The sequence below is a fragment of the Varroa jacobsoni genome, unplaced genomic scaffold (genome assembly GCF_002532875.2).
Source record: "Varroa jacobsoni isolate VJ856 unplaced genomic scaffold, vjacob_1.0 scaffold_1182, whole genome shotgun sequence".
Lineage (NCBI taxonomy): Eukaryota > Metazoa > Arthropoda > Arachnida > Mesostigmata > Varroidae > Varroa > Varroa jacobsoni.
Genome location: NW_019214084.1, coordinates 73,960 through 95,572, shown reverse-complemented (window position 1 = coordinate 95,572; position 21,613 = coordinate 73,960). Strand labels below are relative to the sequence as shown.

General features: G+C 41.9%; 1 protein-coding gene across 1 annotated transcript in view; it reads left to right on the top strand.

The window, feature by feature from the left end:
* The first annotated feature begins 1,198 nt into the window (after positions 1 to 1,198).
* Positions 1,199 to 21,613, top strand: part of LOC111267418 (kin of IRRE-like protein 2) — a 57,814-nt gene continuing 37,399 nt past the window's right edge. Inside the window, exons 1-5 of the mRNA XM_086971321.1 lie at positions 1,199 to 1,394; positions 2,137 to 2,274; positions 5,710 to 5,883; positions 11,946 to 12,078; positions 17,508 to 17,622. Coding sequence (XP_086827447.1) covers positions 1,199 to 1,394; positions 2,137 to 2,274; positions 5,710 to 5,883; positions 11,946 to 12,078; positions 17,508 to 17,622 — 756 coding nt within the window. The remainder of the gene's footprint in view (positions 1,395 to 2,136; positions 2,275 to 5,709; positions 5,884 to 11,945; positions 12,079 to 17,507; positions 17,623 to 21,613) is intronic.

Here is a 21,613-nt window from a genome sequence, read left to right as displayed (position 1 = left end):
CCCATTAATTTATTCTGTCCAGGTGGAACTGTAATTATAGTCTGTTTTGAGGTAAACGTCCTTGTGGATCAAGCACTGCAAACATTAACATATAGGACAACATATGGTTCTGTTTTAACATCTTCACCTGTTAAATTCTTAATGTGATCTGGCAAGGACTCTAACACACAGTTTGGCGTATATTTTGTTATTTTTTCGTTAGCATACAAATCAAACGTTAATAGATGTGTTCACACAGAAAGTAAGAAGGATCAGCGATTTGTGTTAAGTATAATACAGAAGTGGTGCTAGTGTTGCCTTTTTTCCTCGGAAAAGAAGAAGAAAGCCTTCTGATACGCTGAAACTGTGGCACAACCATGGTCGAACACCGAAGTTTCGAGTCCGTTTCCCAAACATCACAATAGACTCTTATTGGTCAGGTGCATCTATAACGAGCTGCGTTTGATATAGACACATCTGGCTAAGAAAAGTAGTTAAAATTGAATTACATACATGACAATCCGCATCATTTAAAGTCTCCGTCACAGCTCATTCACAGCATTGAATACGGACGCAATGATCGTCCCCCAAATGACCGATTATCCGTTTTCTACGGATGCCCGCAGCTAAAAAGGTTGACGTTGACGTTTGTGCGGTCATGCGCGATTTTTACCTTATTCACCGGTGCTACGTTCTTTTTCCAGTGTCTATTCAATCGAAGGATTGCCATATGCGAATGTCGGAGAATCGCTGTTAAAAGTGGTATGCCGTCACTGGGGGCTGCCTGCGTTTTCACGGCAGTGAATCTTTCGTTCCACGGTTCAATTGGGTCCTTGGTCATGATATTAAAATCCGGACAGCGAGCCGGCTGGTAGTAAGGAGCATTGGCGCGCATCTTGTAGGCTCCTAGAAGTAGAAACCAGGTCGGACGCGAAGTTAAAAGGAAGGTGGGGTAAGGGTGGAGGGGGAAGAAGCGGAGAGCAACACGCTATGGCCGTGGCAAGGTTCGGCCCGAAGCAGCTAACTTATCTTTGTCTGTACTCTTCGGGCTTCCGTGCTTCATCTCTGCCTCCTAGTGTTCGGCTAGCTTCATTTTTCATTTCTGGCTTCTTTCAACGAGAACCACCTTATTGGGTCCGGCTGGCCTGCTTAGCAGACCTGTTTCTGCATTTTATCGACATATTGGCATAGTTGTGTGCAGGGCAACCGTGTCTCTGAGATGGATTACTTTGACAAGTTTCTGCGGTGGCGACGACCTCCGGGACAACTGGCGAAACCGCCCGCCGGAACGGCATCAGCAGCAGGAAGCCGCCCGAAGCTCGGGGCCAAAGCACGGCCCGCTAAATTGTACTACGTTAGCCCGTCTCCTCAATACGTAACCGCGACAGCAGCATTCCCCGACGTTGGAAACGCTCGTTGAAGTTATAAAATCGGAAATTTCTTCGATGTTCTTCAAATGTTTTCTGCATACAGATACATACTTGAGGCTCTATAGAACGTCTGAATTCTCTACTACACAAACTAGCCCGACATACGTTACACGTTCAGATGCATCATGGTCTACTGCTATCTAGAGCAGTTTCTTAAAATTACGAATAATATAATAAGAATATGATGAGTCGCACACTTATCGTCTAATATATGCCATTGAAAGGCTTTGAACCAGTGACCCCTGACCTTTTTAGCCAGTACTTTAGCCGTACAAGTCACCGCGCCGTTGTGTCCTCAACACGGCAATCTTCGCGTGAAAAAACTTACGAGGATTAAAATCTAGAACAGTCAAAATGATGTAATTTACGTTATCGTTGTTAGGTGAGGAACATTAGCTACTTTGCAGAACAATTTTAAGTCTGTAGGTTCCAATATACTAACCCGTTTTAACCACCATTTATAGCTGGGTCATTTGGAGATACATTTACTTTATTAACAAAGCCGAAATTTCTGTAACAGACGGGAATCTTATCTGAGTACAAACGTTTGTTTACACAGAAATCAATATGGTCGATTGCCTGTGTCAGAATCATTTCTAATAGATTAAGATTTTACGCACATGTTAAAAATAATGTTTAGTTAACTTAGCTAAGCAAGATTATCAGAAATTAAACTACGTAAATTCATGTTGTAAGTAACATGTTTTTCTTATCCCAATGGTTCCAGATACTGCCTCGGGCGTGCAGGAGTTCGACGCAGAGCCCGCTGATACAGAAGCGAATCCTCTCCAGAGTGTTCGGCTTACGTGCCGTGTCCGTAGTCGAAAAGGAGAATGTGTTTGGTTGAAAAATCGTCGTGTTGTGGGTAAGTTTATTGTCAGTCAAAATTGTACGATCAAAACGCGACGCTCATGTAGTTCCGATCAATTGAGTTCTATCGTATTAGTAGCAGCGTAACTGATTGTCCTGGGTAAATGAAACATTGTGTCTGTACATCCTGCTTGACCTCCTTGTATTCGATTCTCCTGCTCAGCCTCAGTAAAGTACATTCATGATTTACTTCCTAGCGATTCTATCAGATAACCGTTAGTGTTTGAATAACTGCGAATGTAAACATATGTAGGAGCGCATCAACTAAAAACATTTTATTACCACTTACTTTTCAACGATGACTGCTACTGCTGCTGCTGCTGCCAATGTTTAATAGCTAAAGCTAGGCGAAGAAAAATTGGGCTGACTGAATTTCGCCTACTTTCAGGCCAAAACAAATCTCCAAGAAATTATCTATCTTTCTCTTATGGCATATTCGTAATACTAAATATCGCGTCAACTAGGGTTTTGTTTTTGTCAATTTAGCCACTTCTAAGCAACTGGATTCAACGGGGTCCATTAATGGAGTAATTCCTCTTGGTCCAAGCAAATGGAAGCGGTATAGTCCAGTGCGCAGATGTGACCCTTACATTCCTACACCATTAAGACTGCATGCCGACATGTTCCATTCACATATCACAATCACGTCCACAGCACGCTACATGCACGCTAGTAATCTCCGCTTTCTTTTCCCTTTCTTATGTTCTCCATATATATATATATATATATGTATATGGCGGCCGCCAGACTTGATTCCAGTGAAAAAAAAAATTATGTTCCTATTAAGGTTATCGATACCACTGTGTATTAATTACTAACCACTAAAATTTCGGATACTGCAAATAGGCCAGTTGTTTTGAAAATGCTTTATGGTAAGACTATCTGAGCTGTCAAGGACGCAGCTGCTACTAAAGATGCAGATATTGTCGTAAAATAGTTCGCGCAAGGCATTGATCATGAATTAGAACTGTGCCCATGCAGCAGCATTGGGCTTCTGAAACCCTGACCTATCAATACCCATTTTGTGAAGGACCTAATTAACAGGTCTATTAGCTTACATTAAAGCAGCCATTTCGGACTTCCTTGACCCTTCAGAGCTTGTTATGGACATCCGTTTGGCGTCATGAGATGGTGTCCTAATAGCCTTTACTGGTTTTTACCCTATGCTGCCCTTGGGAATCGTAATTCATATAGAGAGCTCTTGATTGACACACTTGTTGTCCTAAATAGGTGTGTGTTGACGCGCTTGATTGCTTTTTGGCGCTTCTTTATGGGGGGGGGGGGGGCTGGCCTGCAGGCTTCGACTTTGTTATCGAATGTGTCATGTTCATTTCCCGCCACTTAAGGCCATGATGCTAAGCCTATTGAAAATAAACTATACGTTCACCTCTACAAAGCGAATCGCCATATCTTTTGCAATTGTATCTATTTCTTTTTAGCTTTGCTACGCTCACTCCAAAGGTATTTCTTCCAGTTTAACGCATATTATAGAAGCAGTAGAAATGCTCAGCCACATATAACTAATGTATATATATATATATATATATGTACACTTTCAACAAATCATTGTTGCGGTACTACACGAGGCCTTCAACGGCTTGCGAGGCAATCTGTAATGAAACCGCATAGTTTTGTCTGTCATCCGCCGCTCTTATACGTACAAGTGTGTATTATTATGAGATCACAAAGATACACGACGAAGGCTTTTTAGGCCATTACTGTTAATGCTAAACATAACCGTTCCTGCAACCAGTAATGCTATTCTACTTCTGCTATTTGTACAGGCAATCAGCCCTATCCAATGATGTTTTATATATATATAGATGCTTCTTTCCTTTGTCAGTGATCACCTGTCGGTAAAAATACAGGTGAAAGTGAAAGGTAGACCACGTTGAAGCTGATGATGACGAAAAAATAGCCTAGACAGCTCGTTGAGCTCTCGCACAAAAAAGCCAACGCAGGTTCCCCACAAACTTCAGCTTCATCGGAATTCTTTTATTTTCTAGGAAAGTGAAAACCATTTAGTTTTAGAACAAAACAACAAATTAAGCTGAAGTACGTGTTCACAGATGCTCAGATGTGAATATCTATGGGTGGGTAAAATCATCGCTTGGGTAATAACAACGGTACCCTTCTTGGGGGATTTGTCAATATACTGTTATTCCTAGCTATAGATGATAAGCTATAGAAATATCCACCTTCACGTAAATCTTGTATTCATTGACTCCGATCCCTATGCAACTGAATAAACTGAATCCTTTCAAGAAGTCGTTACGTAACGACATTTGTTCGCTTAGTTTTTTGTCTGAAGCTCGACCGACTTGCTCGATTGACCGGACCCGTAAACGTACAATGTGTTTTTGTGTATGTGCCTGTAGAAGATTCAAATAAGACTATATTAAACTGAATTGGCTACATGTCCATTGACACCCGTTCTTTTTTACTCTCAAGTACTTCCCTCGGGGCGGCGAATGCTGATTCTTTTGCATATGGTACATGCAAATGTTGTCCTGTACAAATACTAAGGTACTTCTCCTTCTCAACAACATATGTATACACCGATTCAATGGGCTAGTGGACGTCGTACTGTAAACAACAATCAAAATTACGGTGGTGACTTTGGCTGTGGGGACAACAAGTGTTTTAGGTATGGAAGATTTATCAGGTGCAAACACACTTGTAGACTCCGTTGTGGAAAGGTTCTAAAGAAGCGACTAAACCTTCACGCTCTCTGAAACACCGGCTCAGATTAGCTGCCGTGCGACAAGTGACTTCTACGGAAGCCTCGATATTCTGTGAACTGCGTGCAATTCTAACCTCCCTACATCACGCGACTAACGTACGGGCGAAAAAAAAAAAAAAGAGACCAAATCGTGATACTATTGTACTGAGCTGTGGTGGCAGTCTTTTGGTCGCTCGATGCCAAGATACGGAAAAGGCCTTTTGAGCGTTTGCGTGTTGCTTCCTGGAGTCTCATAAGGAGATTTTTACATTTTTAACGGCCAGAGATAAAAAAGCGTGTGTTAGAGAAAGAGAGGTTGGGTGCGTAGTGCAACGGGAAAGAACTCCATAGATTATCACTCTCAGATCCGATCTATATGGACCGGCCTCAGTAACGAATTAATCATCTGTCCCATATCCGCATTACAGTTAATAGAGTGTACAGTTGTACCGGCTGTTGTCTGTTGACGGAACGCTACGACAAATGTTTAATCCACAATTTATAACTTACCATATATGAATACATAACGGATGTAAAAATTCGTAATGTTACGTTGAACGTCGTTGAATAAACGAGTGATCGAAGCGGATCCTTCGTTGCACGAACGCCACTCTATCCCAATATTTGTCACGCATATCAGATGCTCCGGCGTAATTGGAGTTAAGAGCTGCGAACTAAATGGTTATTTTACTACTGTTCTGTTTACAGGTAAAATCCCAGGCAAGTACCAATTTTCCCGAGAACCAGCAGACGGTGATTGTTCGGTGACGATCTCGACTGCGCGATTAGAGGAGGACGATGGTCTTTGGCAGTGCCAAGTCACAATGGCTTCCCTCGAGGATCTTGGACTTGAGTCACGAGAAGCGCAGCTAACGATACGAGGTATGGCAGTTACCTCAAGTTACCGTAATGCAATCGGACATGAATTCGATGGACAAAGCTTTCCTTATAGAACTGAGAGAACATAGCTTGTGCATTCTTCTGCTAAATCCTAATGCGGCTTTCGTGAATCCGCGATATCAGTGTAAAAATAATTTCAGTCAATAGATCTGACTAGTTAAGTTTAGTCAAATAACACGAAAACAACGAATATTTTTTCGAGTCAAAGCCTTTAAATAGCGCCTCGGCCTCCATGTAGGACCAAGTTACATAATGTTCGCCTTTAGATGCATGTTAGATATTGGGCCATGGCTAGCTATAGTTTCTGATACTACCAAAAACATTGGGTTCGTACCGCCAGGTTGCACATATACCAGTGAAAAAAACGTATAAACGATTCTACTCTGTCCTACAATATTCTATTGACAATCTGGCTGTCTACGAAAATCGATGTGTGTAGAGGTTAACGAAATATAACCCGTCGAAAGATCTAAACATGACATGTTATATTTAAGGACATCAATTTAGGGACAGTCATTCGTGTGCTGTCAACAACATGTCCTACCATAGAGTATTTTAATTGCTCCGGGTGAAAGGGATAGTTGTCGTTAAACCGTTAGCGTTAAGGTCGTGATGTACCTGCTCCGCAGATCCGTCTATCCGTGCTACTACCAGTTGCTTTGTCGAATATGGTTTGCATCCACTTTTGACGATGGCCCAATTAAGAAGTGCTTCGCTTCCGGCGGAAACGCACCCTGTTCGATTTTGTTAGAAATTTAATTGTAGACCGTTATAATGACAAGGGAAAACCCACGTAAAAAGAGGGATCCTAAAAACTGTCCAACGGCCCGAATTTGAGCTAGCTATTGGTAATAAAGTCGCGTCGGCCACGGCCAGTTTGCGGTCGTAACAATACGAGTAGCCGCAATAATTGCGGTGAGCATAGCCACCAGTGAGGATATCATCTGGGCAGACTCAGGGGACCACTGAGTGCTAGTATCTCGAGGCCTTTTAGCCGACTCTAGTTAGAAGCGAGGCAAATAGCCGATGAAGAGGATAGTAGAGACAATTCTACCACAAGTGTGAGAGCCCTGCAAAAGTCGTTGGCTGAGGGTTTTCGGAATAAGAGATTGCCTTGAACGTGGTACCCAACTCATTCTGTTTCGCCAGCCGAAGTCTCAACCCAGGTGGGCTTTCGGTCGCAGTGCAGTTGCCATCGTGAAGCTTTGCTACAGGCGTTCTACTGGTTCCATAGTGCCGGCTGACAGCTGCGGCACAGGAATGTCAGGTTTCAGGGAGATTGTGGAAAACTGAGGTAAACGTTCTAGCTACAAAGCTTTCGCGGCCATTAGTTTGTTGCCTAAATCCTTGGGGAGTTTTCTCGTTACCGTTTCGTTTGGGAAAAAGAACGCTGGGGGAACGGGGGAGCGAGGCGTGGTGTAAGCTAAGAAGGAAACGAACCTAAGGGTTCCTGACGCGCTGGCCACGCCCGGTGGGGCTAAACTCGTGACATTGAGCTAGTTCGTCGTCCTGTTGCAAAAGTCTTCAACTTGCAACATCATCTTATCAGTAGAAAAATGGGAAAACTTGTGCGGACTGCCAAGGTTACTCTAAAATAATAGGCGCCAATTGCACTGTTATACTATAACTGGGGTCTAGAATTTGCCCTAGCTAGGGGCTTGGATATGTTGCTTTCCTGATCATCCATTAACTTAGCTTACATATATATAGCTAGCTAGAAGGATAAATTCTATGTTGCTGTGCTAGGGATGAGCAAAGCGAAGAGCAATTACTCTAAAAGCAATGCGGGGCATCTTCTCTTAGTCTAAATTGCTCGATAATTTTTGCTGCAAATCAGATTGGTGAGAACTTTTATGCTAGAGTATATCGTATAGCATCATCGAAACGGTGTTCGCCTTGTAGATTCTAAGAGTTAAGTAGTAAACGATTTTTCAATGATATGTTCAACTAGAGTTTTCGTTTTGTACGACTACCTACTTGGATGTTTCACCAGTTCTTTTCACTTCAACTTAACACTCACAAAAACTATCAAAAGTACTGCTGTTACTATCTGGCTTAGCCAGTTTTCAAATACGAACTCAAATTGTTTGTTTGTGCTTCCTTCAGAGCAAAATTAGCCTAGTCCGTAAGGATCCAACATTGACTCATAGCTGAGGTTAGCAATACAAGTGGAAGGCTACCGGTTTGACTAAATGGCACGGGTACAGGAGGTGCGATTTGCTAATACACAGATATACGGAAACAGCGACGATTGTATTTGTGTCATTTTTTCTGTTCATGCTCTAGATGGTCGCTCTATGTTTCTAGATGTTTCGTTGCGGAATGAAGCCTCTTAGCCTTGGGGCAATACCCGCTGACCAGGTGATCAGGTAACCATCAGTGCCTTCTTCCATTTTATAACAGACCCAGACCTCTTTGTCAGCCGTGGTCACATTAATCCTTCGCAGTTCTTCCTAGGTTTGCCTTGAAGGTGGATGACAAAAGCGCTGGTATATTGATTTCGTTTAGCTAGTATTTCAGCGTTGCAGTGCAGGCAGGCTACAGCAGACAGAGCCTCTAGGAATAAGCAGTGACAGAAAGAAGAGACACTGCATAGATTCGGTTCGTTTCGAAATAACCAGCTCCAGCTTAATACTGTATAGGGGTAGGTCCGTATCCCACTTGCTCGTCCATGCCTTCGTTGGCCTACTTTGCTACCAGCTGATGTGTGAAAGCGTGGTAGGTCACCACGGCGCTGCGAGATTACTCTAACAGCAGCGAAAAGGGGGCGATAGCCGTGTAGCTGTCACCGATGACACGACGACTAAGTGTTGCAGCTGGTCGATAGTGGAGGCTTGTGCTATCCTACTGCCACCGGAGCCGGCTGCTGCTTCCTCTGCCCCGTTTTTTTGCTACCGCCAGCTAAACCGTTGGCCGACGCTTTCCCGGTTTTCCTTTATTTGTCCTGCATACTAAAAAGAGACAGGAATGGGACTGCTTCAGTTACATATGGATTTCTGGCAAGCGATGGACATTGGATGAGGATGTGATTTTGCAGACGAAATCGCGAGGTCCCGAACACAGCCAAGCAAGCACACCGGCCGCAGCATATCGGCCAGCCAACGTGCTATTTTTTTCGCCCTATAGGACGCCACGGGAGGAAGTACCGCCAATAAGGCAAGCATCACATGCCTCTTCCTTTTGTCACCATCCTTCGATCTCACCACTCCATTGCATGGCGATGAACAATGCGTTTGTACATTCACAGACGTGCCTAGATATCCTATCTGCCCTGCTTGATACGAGTAAATATAACTAGAAGTGATCGACTGTTAATGATTAGCGGAAAAAATCGCAGAGCGGTGGACCTTTGTGGGTAATAAATTGATGATATTTCTAATCTAATTAAACTAATTTATTCAACACAGTCTGTCAGAACAGCTTTGCAGAACAATAAAATACGACTCAGTAAGAATAGACAGGGTCGCTATATGATTTGGTTGTCCTGTTAAACAGAAACGGCTACTACGTGTCTTTGAATGAACGTCATACGTAATTTGGCTCCTCTTTAATAAGCGTAAATGTCATGCGTTAAATAAGCTTGATAACGACTAGAGCATACTCAATTGCTAAGATGGGGCAGAGAAAAGCTTTTATAACCCAATATAATATGTTTACATTACATCTGTGCATGACTTTAATGAGCAGGGACGTGATCATAGACCAAAATCCTAATAGGCAACTGACATTGATCTGGTTTTTTTTAATTAAGACGACGCCTCCAGACGCGAATGTCATGTCCTGTATGCATTTTAGTGAAAAAATAGATTCAACGTTACAAGATAATTGTACAGGCTGGTCTACTTGGCCTATATCATAATTTGTAGTTTCATAGTAATACGAAGTAGGAATTTGTAAATACATGTGTTGTCCATGGCCTGAATCAACCGGTTCATAGAACTTCACGTACCATTATTAGTTTCGAGGATCCAACGATCCTAGTTTCCTAATTCTAACTGATTCCTGTGTGTCCAGTTTAGCGCAGGCCATAACCTTGTATAATTTCGAAATAATTAGATCAGCCTTATAACCCCTATGGACAATTTACTCACCTCTGATTTAAATAAAATCGAAAATCTAACTAATTAAACGATCCGATCACATTAGGTAAAACGCATTGGCATTAGACCTACTCATAAACGTTCCAGGGGCAAACTAGAAAGGGGCGGCATGTCTAATCACTGAAAAGAAAAGTCCTACGAAAATTTACTAGCAGTAATTTTTCTCAAATTTTTCCATGCCTAATGTGCACGAAAGCTTTGTAAATTTTATACACAATCCTATCAGTAAGCATATTCTAATAAGTAAGGCTCAGAAAAATAGAAGCGAGTTACACAGTTACAGTAGCTTTATACCTAAACTTGTTGTAAATATTTTCTGACTTTTTAATAATTTTATCATCTGTGGGTTCATTAGATAAATAGCGATAAAATTCTGCCAAAGGGGCTAATCTACAGCCACTTGTCTGGTGGATACGGTTCAAACCTAGTAGAATTGTGTTTAATTGTATACGATCAGATTTTTTTTTTTTTTTTAACATATTCGACGCCGGAAGCCATCCTACACTAATAGATCAGTTGGTGATTTTCTAACATTGACAGACGCTAAGTTTGTCGGATATGACTCTATCTAGAAAACAGACCTTTAAAATAGTTTTAGTAGATGCTATGCGTGCCCGTCGGGTGTCTGTGCAAGCAAGTCCTTGCCCCAGATCTGAATATTATTTTTTGTTTTTATCCTAAACTCAACATACATGACTCGCTCGTCTACTAGGCGCATATTAAACGTTGACGGTTTTAGTTATATGATTCTGGAAAACTACTTCATATCTAACAAATGATCGTACGTCACGATTGTGCGAGCCTAAAGACATTGACTTCTTCGATACATAAAGGCGGCGCCTCGTGCCTAAAATGCGATCATCGACGTCACCTTAATGGACCCGTCGTTTTCGTGATGGTGTCAATTGTCACACTTGGCGTCATCGAAAATTCCCGTATTGGAGGATAACCTTTACACCACATAAACGATTGGGTACGGTACTTTGTCTTGCCACAGTTTACGTTTATCATTTGGTAGTTCTAGATTTGATGTCAACATTCAAGCTTAGCTTTACTAAAACTACATGTTGCCATAATATAAAATCTGCCGCCCCTTCTAGCGTGTATAATCCACATATATTTTACACGTGGCACGAACATAAAACCTCGGTAAGTTCCAACCCTCTGCTGCAATGTTTACGTGCGAAATAAATACGTTTCCGGCATAAATTTAGTCTGGCTTTGTAGGTAAGTACAGTGATTGCGCCTCGTTGGCTCTTTGCAAGCAGAAAAGTCGCAGCTTGACCGGACCAGGTAACCCCGACGTTCCTTTTGGGCTGGTCTGTAATAATCATTGTTAGAGTTTGCTAGAGAGGACTCTGAAGACGACGATAATATAGAGTGAGACGTATTCAACTGTTATACATTGTTGTGACTATAGGCACCCTACCTGTCACCGTGTATGGCATCCAGTGGTAAACCATTTGACTATATGACATCTTATTAGAACGATCTTTGCTACCTGTCACCCGATGGCACAATTTCAACAGCACCCCGTGAGCTTGCCGTCCGAAGTTTCACAATAATAGAACGTCGCTGGGACGATCGATTGAGCCGTGTCTCATATGGTCTGCTGTGGCATGGCACTCTGAGAAATCACGTGATCTGATAGTAAACAGCATCAAATCATCCATAAAAAGAGATCCATCTAACCTTAAAAACTATCTTATGATTGCAATATATAGTATGAAGAAGGTTAACATTATAAATTAACTATCTCTCAAAGTGATCTTCAGTGTCTGAGCTTTATCTATATATGGTGAATAGTACTTCCAGCGGTATCTAAGTGAGTAGTAGGTGTATCAGTTTGAAACTTCAGCTCCTATGCTAGAGTTATGATTATTTGAGACGTGATGTATCATTTGTAGATTCTATCAACAATAAGAGGTTTATCTTATTTTGCAGAGCCTCCTCAACCGCCTCGATTAGAAGAACATGATACTCAAGTGGCCGGCGGTGAACGGCTGGCCGCTCGCGCAGGGGAGCCGAAGAAAGTTCGTTGCGTTTCCCGAATGGGCAATCCTCCCGCGTTCATTAGGTAATCACTGAACATCTTTTTCTCCTTGTATAGTATAAGGTTGTGAAAAATAGACCCCTTTTTTCCCTTATAATAAATAAATATAATAATATAAATAATAAATATAATAAATAAAAACCCTTTTTTCCCTACAGTTCAATATCGCATCGAATGAAATGACTGATATCATAAGCTTATCATCGCCTTCAATAATCCAATACGCAAACGTGGCCCCCTACACGCAAATTTGGTTTTGTAAAAGCGTTTTGCGATGAGTTCGGCCATCTGTAAAAGGTTCCTATTTTCTATTTGGAAGTCCGCGCGTATTTTTCTTCAGATAGTTGACTCGTATCCGGAATGAGCCAACTGATCTCATAACCGTTTTCGGCAGTCCCTTTGTGCGCGATGTGAATCATGGAATATTTACGGGATACTTGGAAAGAATTTATTATACAACGCTAAGAGAGTTATATAAATCCTAAAGAGCGTATGCAGCCTGCTATGGTCGAGGTTGATTGTACAGAATATGGTAGTTTAAACAATTAGAAAACTAGAAATGCGTAGTTTTTTTACTATGTGACTACAATTTGTCTAAATATCGTTTGAAAATAATATTAAGGAACCAAAATGAAGGAAAATAAATTTCAGGCAATACCTTTATAAGTCCTGTATGTAAAACCCTGCATAAACGTACGCGAAAAGTGTACTGGGTTTCCAACTTAAAATCAAATTACTTTGCTTGCAGCATAATTATTGTCGATAGAGATTTTATTAACATAGATCATAACATTCTGTGACGTCCTAGGCTAGTTTACGATATTTTTATATAATATCTTCGCTGGCTAACTTTAGACTTGTTGCAAGCAAAAACCGCTTAAAAGTACCCATATTTTAACATGACTAAGACTATCACTTGTGCGGCCGAGCGGAATACGCCCACTGATAATAATGGTTTATTACCTTGTTTCAACTTAGCCGGTAGCAACGTCGGAGCAGCTGGCTTCGTCTTGATCACTACGTTTTTCAGTATTTTTCGGTCATAAGGGCCATCGAGCACACGTTCGTAGCTGATCATCGGCGATATATTTATTCGTTATTAGATTTTATTTGTACGTCCTTGCTTCGGCCAACTCCGTTGTTATGACTGAGCCGGTTGAGATGTGTTGATCCGTAGGACGAAGTGGCCCGGTTTTGTCTAATATACACTGTCAACGAAATGCTGTTTTTTTTTTCCATTGATTACTTCATAGCAGCGCGGTACGCAGTTGGATTGATGGCGGGCATTTTTATAATTGAATTTGGACAGTCATTTAGTACTCTAGCATATTATACATAGTAGGCTAAGATACGTAGTGATGATAGCGAGAAACGACAATGAGAAGGTGGGCGTCGCCTTTTGGCCGATGATTCTCAGAAGGCACGCATATTACTTTTCACAAATTCATATATCGACGGCATATTGGTCTCTATCAGTGTCATCGCATGAATTATTAAGTTTTTACAGTCATTTTTTTTATGTAGACACCCCTCAGCCTAACGCATCTGAACGTTATGAAACTTCGTTCTAACATAACTACATAGTCGCATTTTTAACATACACACCCATTTCAATAAGGATCAAAACTAAATAAGGCTGTTTCTTATGTCACGCATATTTCATATCGGTAGCGATTGTAGCGCTACTACAATCGTAAACAAGATCTCCATCTTAGTGAACATGGCAAGGCGGTAGCCTAGCATCTAGATGGCGGCCAAATTCCAATTCTTCGAAAAATTGGACAATGGTCGTCCGCATTGAACCTCATTGAATTGCTGAATCAATGTTGTCAGGCCTTTATGGCCCGGAAGGGACAAGGGTGTTGCGGAGATAGGCTGGTGGAGGAAAAAAGGATTTGGCCATTTCTATTGTTTAACAGCGAAAAATAGAGGGACAGAATGTGAACGAGAGACCTTCCGCAGGAGGAGAAAATCCTGCGGGAAGAAAAAGAGGGAACCGAGTAGTTTTGTCTGAATTCGCTGTCATCACACCGAGGCTGACCCACCGACTGGGATAGGTAGGATTCGTCGAAGAGGCCAACGGACAAAACCAGGACCAGTACCAGCGCCGTCACCACTACTACGACCGCCTTCCGTCTGGATATGGCTGAGCGACCCAATGACAGCAGTGTTCTACTTCGTTCCAGCTAACAACACCTTTTCATGTACTCCCACTCTGTACTCAGTTGTCGAGTTGCAAGCGAGATTCTCTTTCTGTAAGCGGCGGCGACGACACCGGTGGCAGCAATAGCCACAACATCAGCAGCCGCAGTAGCAACCTCTTCTACCGCCTCCTACGTCAGACCCAAACCTGGTCAAGTGGGCATAGATTGGCTTTAGGAGAGACAGAAAAAAGTGCTTCCGGACATCTGTCAGTGGAGTGGGGGAACAGGGGGCTGTGCGAAGCAGGAATGCTACTGGTTATCCAGCCCGTTGGCTGTCCCGTTCATAAGCCACAAGCCTTGTTTGGCCTGGGCATGAGCCAAGGCACAGAGATGAGAAGCAGTCGAAGTCTGTCTCACTACTACTGACCCATCGGCGCCATATATCGGAGGCGGTGGGCAGCCAGAGAGACAAGCCGCTCTGAAACAAGTTTTTGCTGAGCAGTACCTACTTGCCGCGTAGAGGCGGAGTGGCGGATGAAAAACTAATTTTCACGGTTCTACTATTGGTTAGGCTGGACTGTTCGTTTCATTCGTAAATCATTGAATGGAAGTGGTTGTGGTAGAACGAAAGCCGTATGATGACTTGATAGAGGCTTTTCGGGATGCAGGTAGGTGGGTGGCTAAATTGTAACGAATTTTAGCGCGAAAAATTAAATAACTGCTGACCACCATAGGAGTCAAAAGAAGACAGGAGAAAAAGGTGGACGTAGGCTCTGTATAGTTGTACACTCACAGAAGTTTTCACCTACCGAGGAGGATAATGTCAATGGACACGTTTCAATGAATGTTTGTTTGCACTGGAAGGCGGAGAAGTCTTTGGCTCCCCCCAAAAAGAGCAGGACCCGATCGGCTTCTGTCGGCAATAGACGCAATTTGACAAGAGTGAAGGCACCGCAACTGATGTTAGGGTCGGAGTAAAGGCGGCATGGCAAATCCACTATACGGCGTGCCGAAGCACCCATGAGACCGCCCACGTATCAGCCTAAGAAAGCCGAAGTTCTGTGATGCCTATTACACTTCTCCTCTGATCTTTTACAGGGGCGTTTGGATTAGAGTTTGGGAAACGTTAAAGCAATGGGAATCATGATCATCATCTCCGATCATCGTACGCTCTAGATGTCAGCCGCGTGTGATTGAGAAAAGGAAATCAGCACTGGATGATCGCTGCTCCAGCAAGCGATCAGGTCTAAAAGTGCGGAGCAACCGCTGTGGGGGTTAGGGGGTGTTACAGAAGCAGAAAGCTAATAAAGGTCGAACTTGAGAATTGCTGAAGCTGCTTCTACAGAAGAAGCAGACCCCAGTCGGCAAATCTGTGACGAAGTAAAGGAAAATGCAATTTGATTTTTGTGGCCACCGGCTAATTGCGCCGGGGGCCGCCTACTACACGCGGAAAACTGCCAGATAGAGATGACGTTGGTGAACGTCATCACGTGTCAAAAGAAAGTTGAGAGTTGCTGCCTTGCCCCATAATTTACACCGTAAAAATAAATCAGAATAATTTACTAGGTGCAGAGATGCTTTACGATACTTTGTCACACAGCAAATATATATATACATCGAGAAAAGAGACTCTGACAACATATGTGGCGTCTACCGTAAATGACTAATAAGCAGCGCACCTACTTTTATAATTGATTGGTCAAACATTATCATTTACAGACCTGTTTAATCTGAACGAAGTTCTCGCTGCGGGTCTGGGGCATTGGCTCACAGTAAAAATTCCCTTCATTTCTTTGGAGGAATACAAAAACGGAGGGGTTATGGTTATCATTTCTAGCGTCTTAAGATGAACGGGTGTAGATATCTACTTCGGTATAACAATATTAGTGGGATGATTATGTTGATTAAATTTCTCATTTCAGAGCTATATTTTGTTCTTAGTTGTGCTGTTGCCCCAGTTGGACTTGATTGATTTAGGAGTGATGTGGTGAGATCGTGAATACGCGGTCTGTACATGTTTGAGAAGCTGATGAATGGGAGCCACATGGGTCCAATCCATCGGGTTCACGTCTGCCTTTTCTCGCCCGCTGCTTTTCTCTTGGTGAAAAAAGATGGCGAACTGTGGCAAAGTCTCAGTTGAAAACGCACCCACACCACTGTCCGTGCCATGGTTTCCCAGTGGGTCTCTTTAGGCGGGATGCCTTTACAGGACACCAAAACGCCTTTGCTGTTAGATCTTATACCCTATCCTAGATCATCTTCTATCTTCACTCGCTTGTGTATGTATTCAGAGATTCGACAGACCTCGGATCGTACGTTAGGCATGCAAGTCAGCTAGCGTCGTTTAATAACGAAAAAGTCCGACCCTCCCGACCTATTCCCGCTACCTTCCACTGATCCTTTTCACCCTTTACATCACTACTGAGACTCCAGTAGACAAAATTCTTGTACAGACACACACAAATCTACATACGAGCACAAAACCTGCTTTTATTCTATGCCACTCTGTGCGTCTGCCTGCTTGACTGAATTTAGGCCTGTACCTGCCTGAGCATATTACATAAGCTCAGCCCTCGGTCTCCTCTCCGTAACCGGCCATTTAACCTCTCCATAACCGCTCATCTCGACAGACACGCATATTATCTGTAAACATGCTCAACTATTACCGTTCGAGACTGCGTGTATAGACCCCCCATAGTCTACGAAGGGTTTCCTTCATCCGGCGGTATTAATCTCCCCGCCCGATTCGAGCGTAGACAGGTAAACGTGCAAGTTTAATACTATAGCGATACTGTTACATCAGCAAAGAGCCATCGAGACAAGTGGGGTAAAAATAGTCGCCGCTGAGTGAACGAACGGTCGCCAATTGTTCCTGTGAAATTTTTATATGAAAAATATAGAAGAAAGAGATCCTCAAAAAATGTGTATATACGTACATATCTTCATCGGTCACGATTGATTATTGATTAGCTGTTTAATGATACTTCCAGCGTTTCAGAAATTTACCATGGTGCAACTGCATCTCAAATAATTAATCCAATTATAAGGTAGACAATAATATCTTCTGTTAACGGCAGAATATCTGTACCTAAATAAACAATTTGTTTTAATATAAGCGTAAGTTGAGTAACTGAAAAGGTTCATCTAACCAAACGTAACGTTTTATATGCAAGTTGATCTACCTGATGACACGATTAGTATATTTGGCATTGTTTTTTGTGTGTGTGTGTGTGTGTGTGTAGGCGAAGTTGTGTATTGCCGAGTACACTCTATTGTCCTGGATGATAATTTGTTTCCTGTTCATTGCAGATGGTTCCTTGGCAACGAGGAAATTACTCACAGTTCGGCGCAGACGAACGCGTCCGATGTAGCTAAGCCACGAACTTTTACTGCCAGCTCATTGCTTCATTACACGTTTGAAAAGGTACCACCTTCCGAGTAGATAACGTTATCCTTATCCATTTGTTTTAAATTATATATGTATAATAGATAACGCATGTATTTTTTGAAGAAGTGCTCTATGCACATGGTCGCTTTTCCTGCCACGGTCAAAGACCATATCAACGAGGCGGTGTGAGAATATCTACGGATCATTTATTCTCGAAGACGGACTTCTTTTTTGTCTGTCATAAATGGCAATAGCATATTGGATAAGCTTAACACTGGGATCAAGTCACAACTTGCACTTACTTACCGTTATATTTTACACACTGTGCCGCTAAGGCCATGTTCTCAACTTTTCTCTCGCTTTCTATATAAAGCGGGTTACTCTCGATCGAATATTATTCCCAGAATTTCTCACTGTCAGACACGCTGTTTTAGCACGTCGATTTCTGAAGGCCTACTTTTATAAGCACCCCATTTCGCAGAAAAATTTACAGTGGGGTTGGGTCACAGGAGCAGGTCTTGGATTACAGTGCAGGTCAGTGTGCGTTCCTTTTTCTTCAGCATTTCATTGTTCCGAATACCTGAATGTAGGTACGTTTTACAGGTATCTTTTTTGTCCAAGTCTAATTCATCGTATTTTGACGGCAATGTTCTGTAGCTAGCAGTTGAATTGAAAAATTGCGATGACACCTCCTGTTTGGAACCGGTACCGTATGGTTATTTTGGCTTCATGAAGTACTTGCTCGTAAATGGCGTGGCGTTCCTTGTTTGTACATAGGTGGTAATTTTGTTTATTTACTAATCCAGCCGGGTCAGAGCTGCGGCTCAATAAGAAGAGGATTTTCTATGCACAACTAGAATTGCGTTCTGGTTCCAGTGATCTGTAAGCTTTTGTATCTGAATCAACTAAATACTGCGAGACCGAACAGCAACGCTGTCGCGAAATACGCCAGGCCCAAATATAGATCCAGCCATTTTAGGCCTTTGCTCGAGGCTATACAAAAAAGTCCTAAAAGACGCAACATGCCTACTGTGCATTATGACATGTGCATCGTGAACACTGACTCTTAAGTAAACCTTCCAATTTAAGCGAAGTTGTTTGTCGGTTTTTTTTTCGATTGTACTGAGACCGTATCAGCAACCTGGTTGCAGGGCAGACATTCGAATCGGGTTGACACATCGACGATAGCTGACCTTATATCCGAAGTTACAATTGTCAGTGCAACAAATCTAGTTGCTGGGAAATCTAACAGACTTCCGCCAAACATTTTTGCGTATGATAGCCGTTTGTAGTTATGAAACATGAATAGTTAAAAGTTAACTATACTTCCAAGTATGATTGTGGCCAGGCTGTTTTATAGCGTATTTAGTATACTAGTTGAATGATATCTAAATATATATATAATTGATCGTATCATGAATAAATACTTAGATTAAGTTATGAACATAAACCAGCTGGCTAAGTGTAGAAAAATCTTATTGCCTGCTACAAAGAGTTTATTAGTTACATTATTTTTTACGTCGTCGTTAGTGAGATTGAAAAGAAGTGGCCTACCAAAACAATTAACAGTTATACCCCAGTTCCTGCTGACGAGTTTCATAAACTTCGCCTCTTACGCCGATATTACCTCTATTACGAACTCGCTTAATTTGCGAAGTACACAGGGAGTTTTTTTTGGGGGAACATTGCTGCTTCCAAAAATCCGATCGCCAAACCTGGTGGTCATTCGGTTACTATGGAGATGTTGGCGCAGCGGCTCCAATAACCGCGAAATTTGCGTAAGGTGACATGAATATCACCTCGATAGATATACCCCCCTCTAGACGACCACCAAATGCACTATTCGTCTTTTGTTAGAGAATAACAGACGCCCGTGCACGGCAGCATCTAACATGATTGCTCATTACCCTGACAGGGGGGTAATAAGCACACAAAAAGTCTAAAGTAAACTTAACTGTAGTAGCTCGAGCAAACTTATCGAGAGAGTTAGAAAATCCAGTATTCTGAATTAGCAGTATTCTTCATTAGATTATGTATTATAAACGTCTACGGGTAATATGCATCAACCGAGGTTTTCTTTGGAACGAATATCGGGCTGGAACTTCATCAATGCGTTAAAACAATCGTGAATTGAATATGGTATACTCTCGTCGTATATCTACTGCCATGTATTGATTTCGATCTATTAAAAAGTAATAAATAAGTAACAAAAAGACCTGATTGAAAGATCGAAAATATCTATTTGCGAGGAAAAAGCAGTGTTTGGCACATTTCCAGCAAAATTATTATATCTCTAAAATTTGCTAAAAATATGTACACACATATTGCGACCTCAATATTTATCTTGAGCGATACTAGATGTCCTTACGAGTTCCCTACAAGTAGAGAAAAAAAAAAAGCCAAAAATTGCCGCATTTGTAAGAAAAGTACTTTTATTTTGCTTCCCATCTATTTATAATAGCACAATTGAATAGCAACTTAGTGTGGCCGTACACAACTTTGTGTCTATGTGTGTCTACGATGTTTGTATGAGTACGGTGTACAGTAACGTATGAGTTTGGGAACGATTTCAATTGGACTCGAGCGGTTGATGGTTCATCAATCAAGCGGAAAACGTAGGCCTGCTATATACTATAAGCCCCAAATGGAGGAGCATCTGCGGGCCAGGACCATCGTTTCCGCTCCTGCTACTACCGTGCCACTCCTAAGGTCGACTGCAAGGTACAAGAGGCCTGGCTTTCCCGCCGTTACGACCACCTACCAAGTCGAGTAGCCGGCTCCGCCTGCAAAGGGTGAACGCCACTAGCCAACGTAAATATGTAGGCATTGTTGTCATTAAAAATCTCCGGAACTGTAATTTGTAGTGATCAAGAAATCATTGTTTATTCTTCCTTTGAAACAATTTCAGGCATGACAACTTACATTTTTACATAGATACTGAAGGCAGTGCAACTGCTTTTCGGAAACCAACCGCTCAACATGATGTTGAATCATGACTATCAAGGACGGAATTAGGTCTGGACTATTTTTTTTTTTTATATATATATATTTATATATCGGCTGCTTGTCGTACTAAAAGAGTATTAGCGGAGACACATACGCAATTAATTTAATTAAGATAGAGAGTAAACGGTTTAGCATTTTCAGTTTATGCTGTCTAGGTTCCTGCTCGTCTGACAGACAATTTCACGTTAAAATACCATATCAATATTTCAATTGTATACAAATACTGTGAATCGTTTGGGTACTACGTCAAGAGTCTTTACGAAAGCAGCTCATTGATGCCTCTTCGTTACATAGGCGATGATATCACACAGCATCTTTTCAAGGCTACGTGTAACGGTCGTTATCAACAAAAAGTACGAAAAACATAGAGCATTTAGTGCCATACTATGCTACATATATAGAAGCGGTATCGAGAAGACAGTCGGTATTCAGTTAAGAACTTGTTTACCTTTCGATCGAAGTTCGAGATCTCATATCAGGCCTATTTTGAAAACTTTCAACATCAACTGCAGCCGTAATGTTGAGGCGGATATTTGTATAAGTATCGAGGATTACTAAAGGAGAATTGCTACGTTTCAATATACTGATTTCTGACTACCCAGGTTGCGCGTTTATTGTTTGTTGCAGAAACCAAAGTTAAACAAAGGCTACCTTATATTTTACGATTGCAAAGTATGAGTTTATTGCGGTCAAGGCCATAGAGGTGTTTATGGCCGTATACAAAGCTTCGCAATAACCTTTGGCTAACGACCTTACAACCAAAAAGCGAGCTCTATGACCTTCTCGAGGTTCTCCCAAATGAATACAGAGTTTGGATCTGATGGGAGCCTTGACTGAGTCATAAAATCGGATGGCCATAACAAAGAGGTAGTCATTTAGCTACTTTGATATCGCAACGAATGTGACGCCTCAACGGTTGCCTATGAGGACCTAACAAATTTAGCCTCCAGTAGCTAGAATATAGGAAATGAAAGTAAAAAATTAACTGTAGTGATGGTTTGGCACTCGTTAAATATTATAT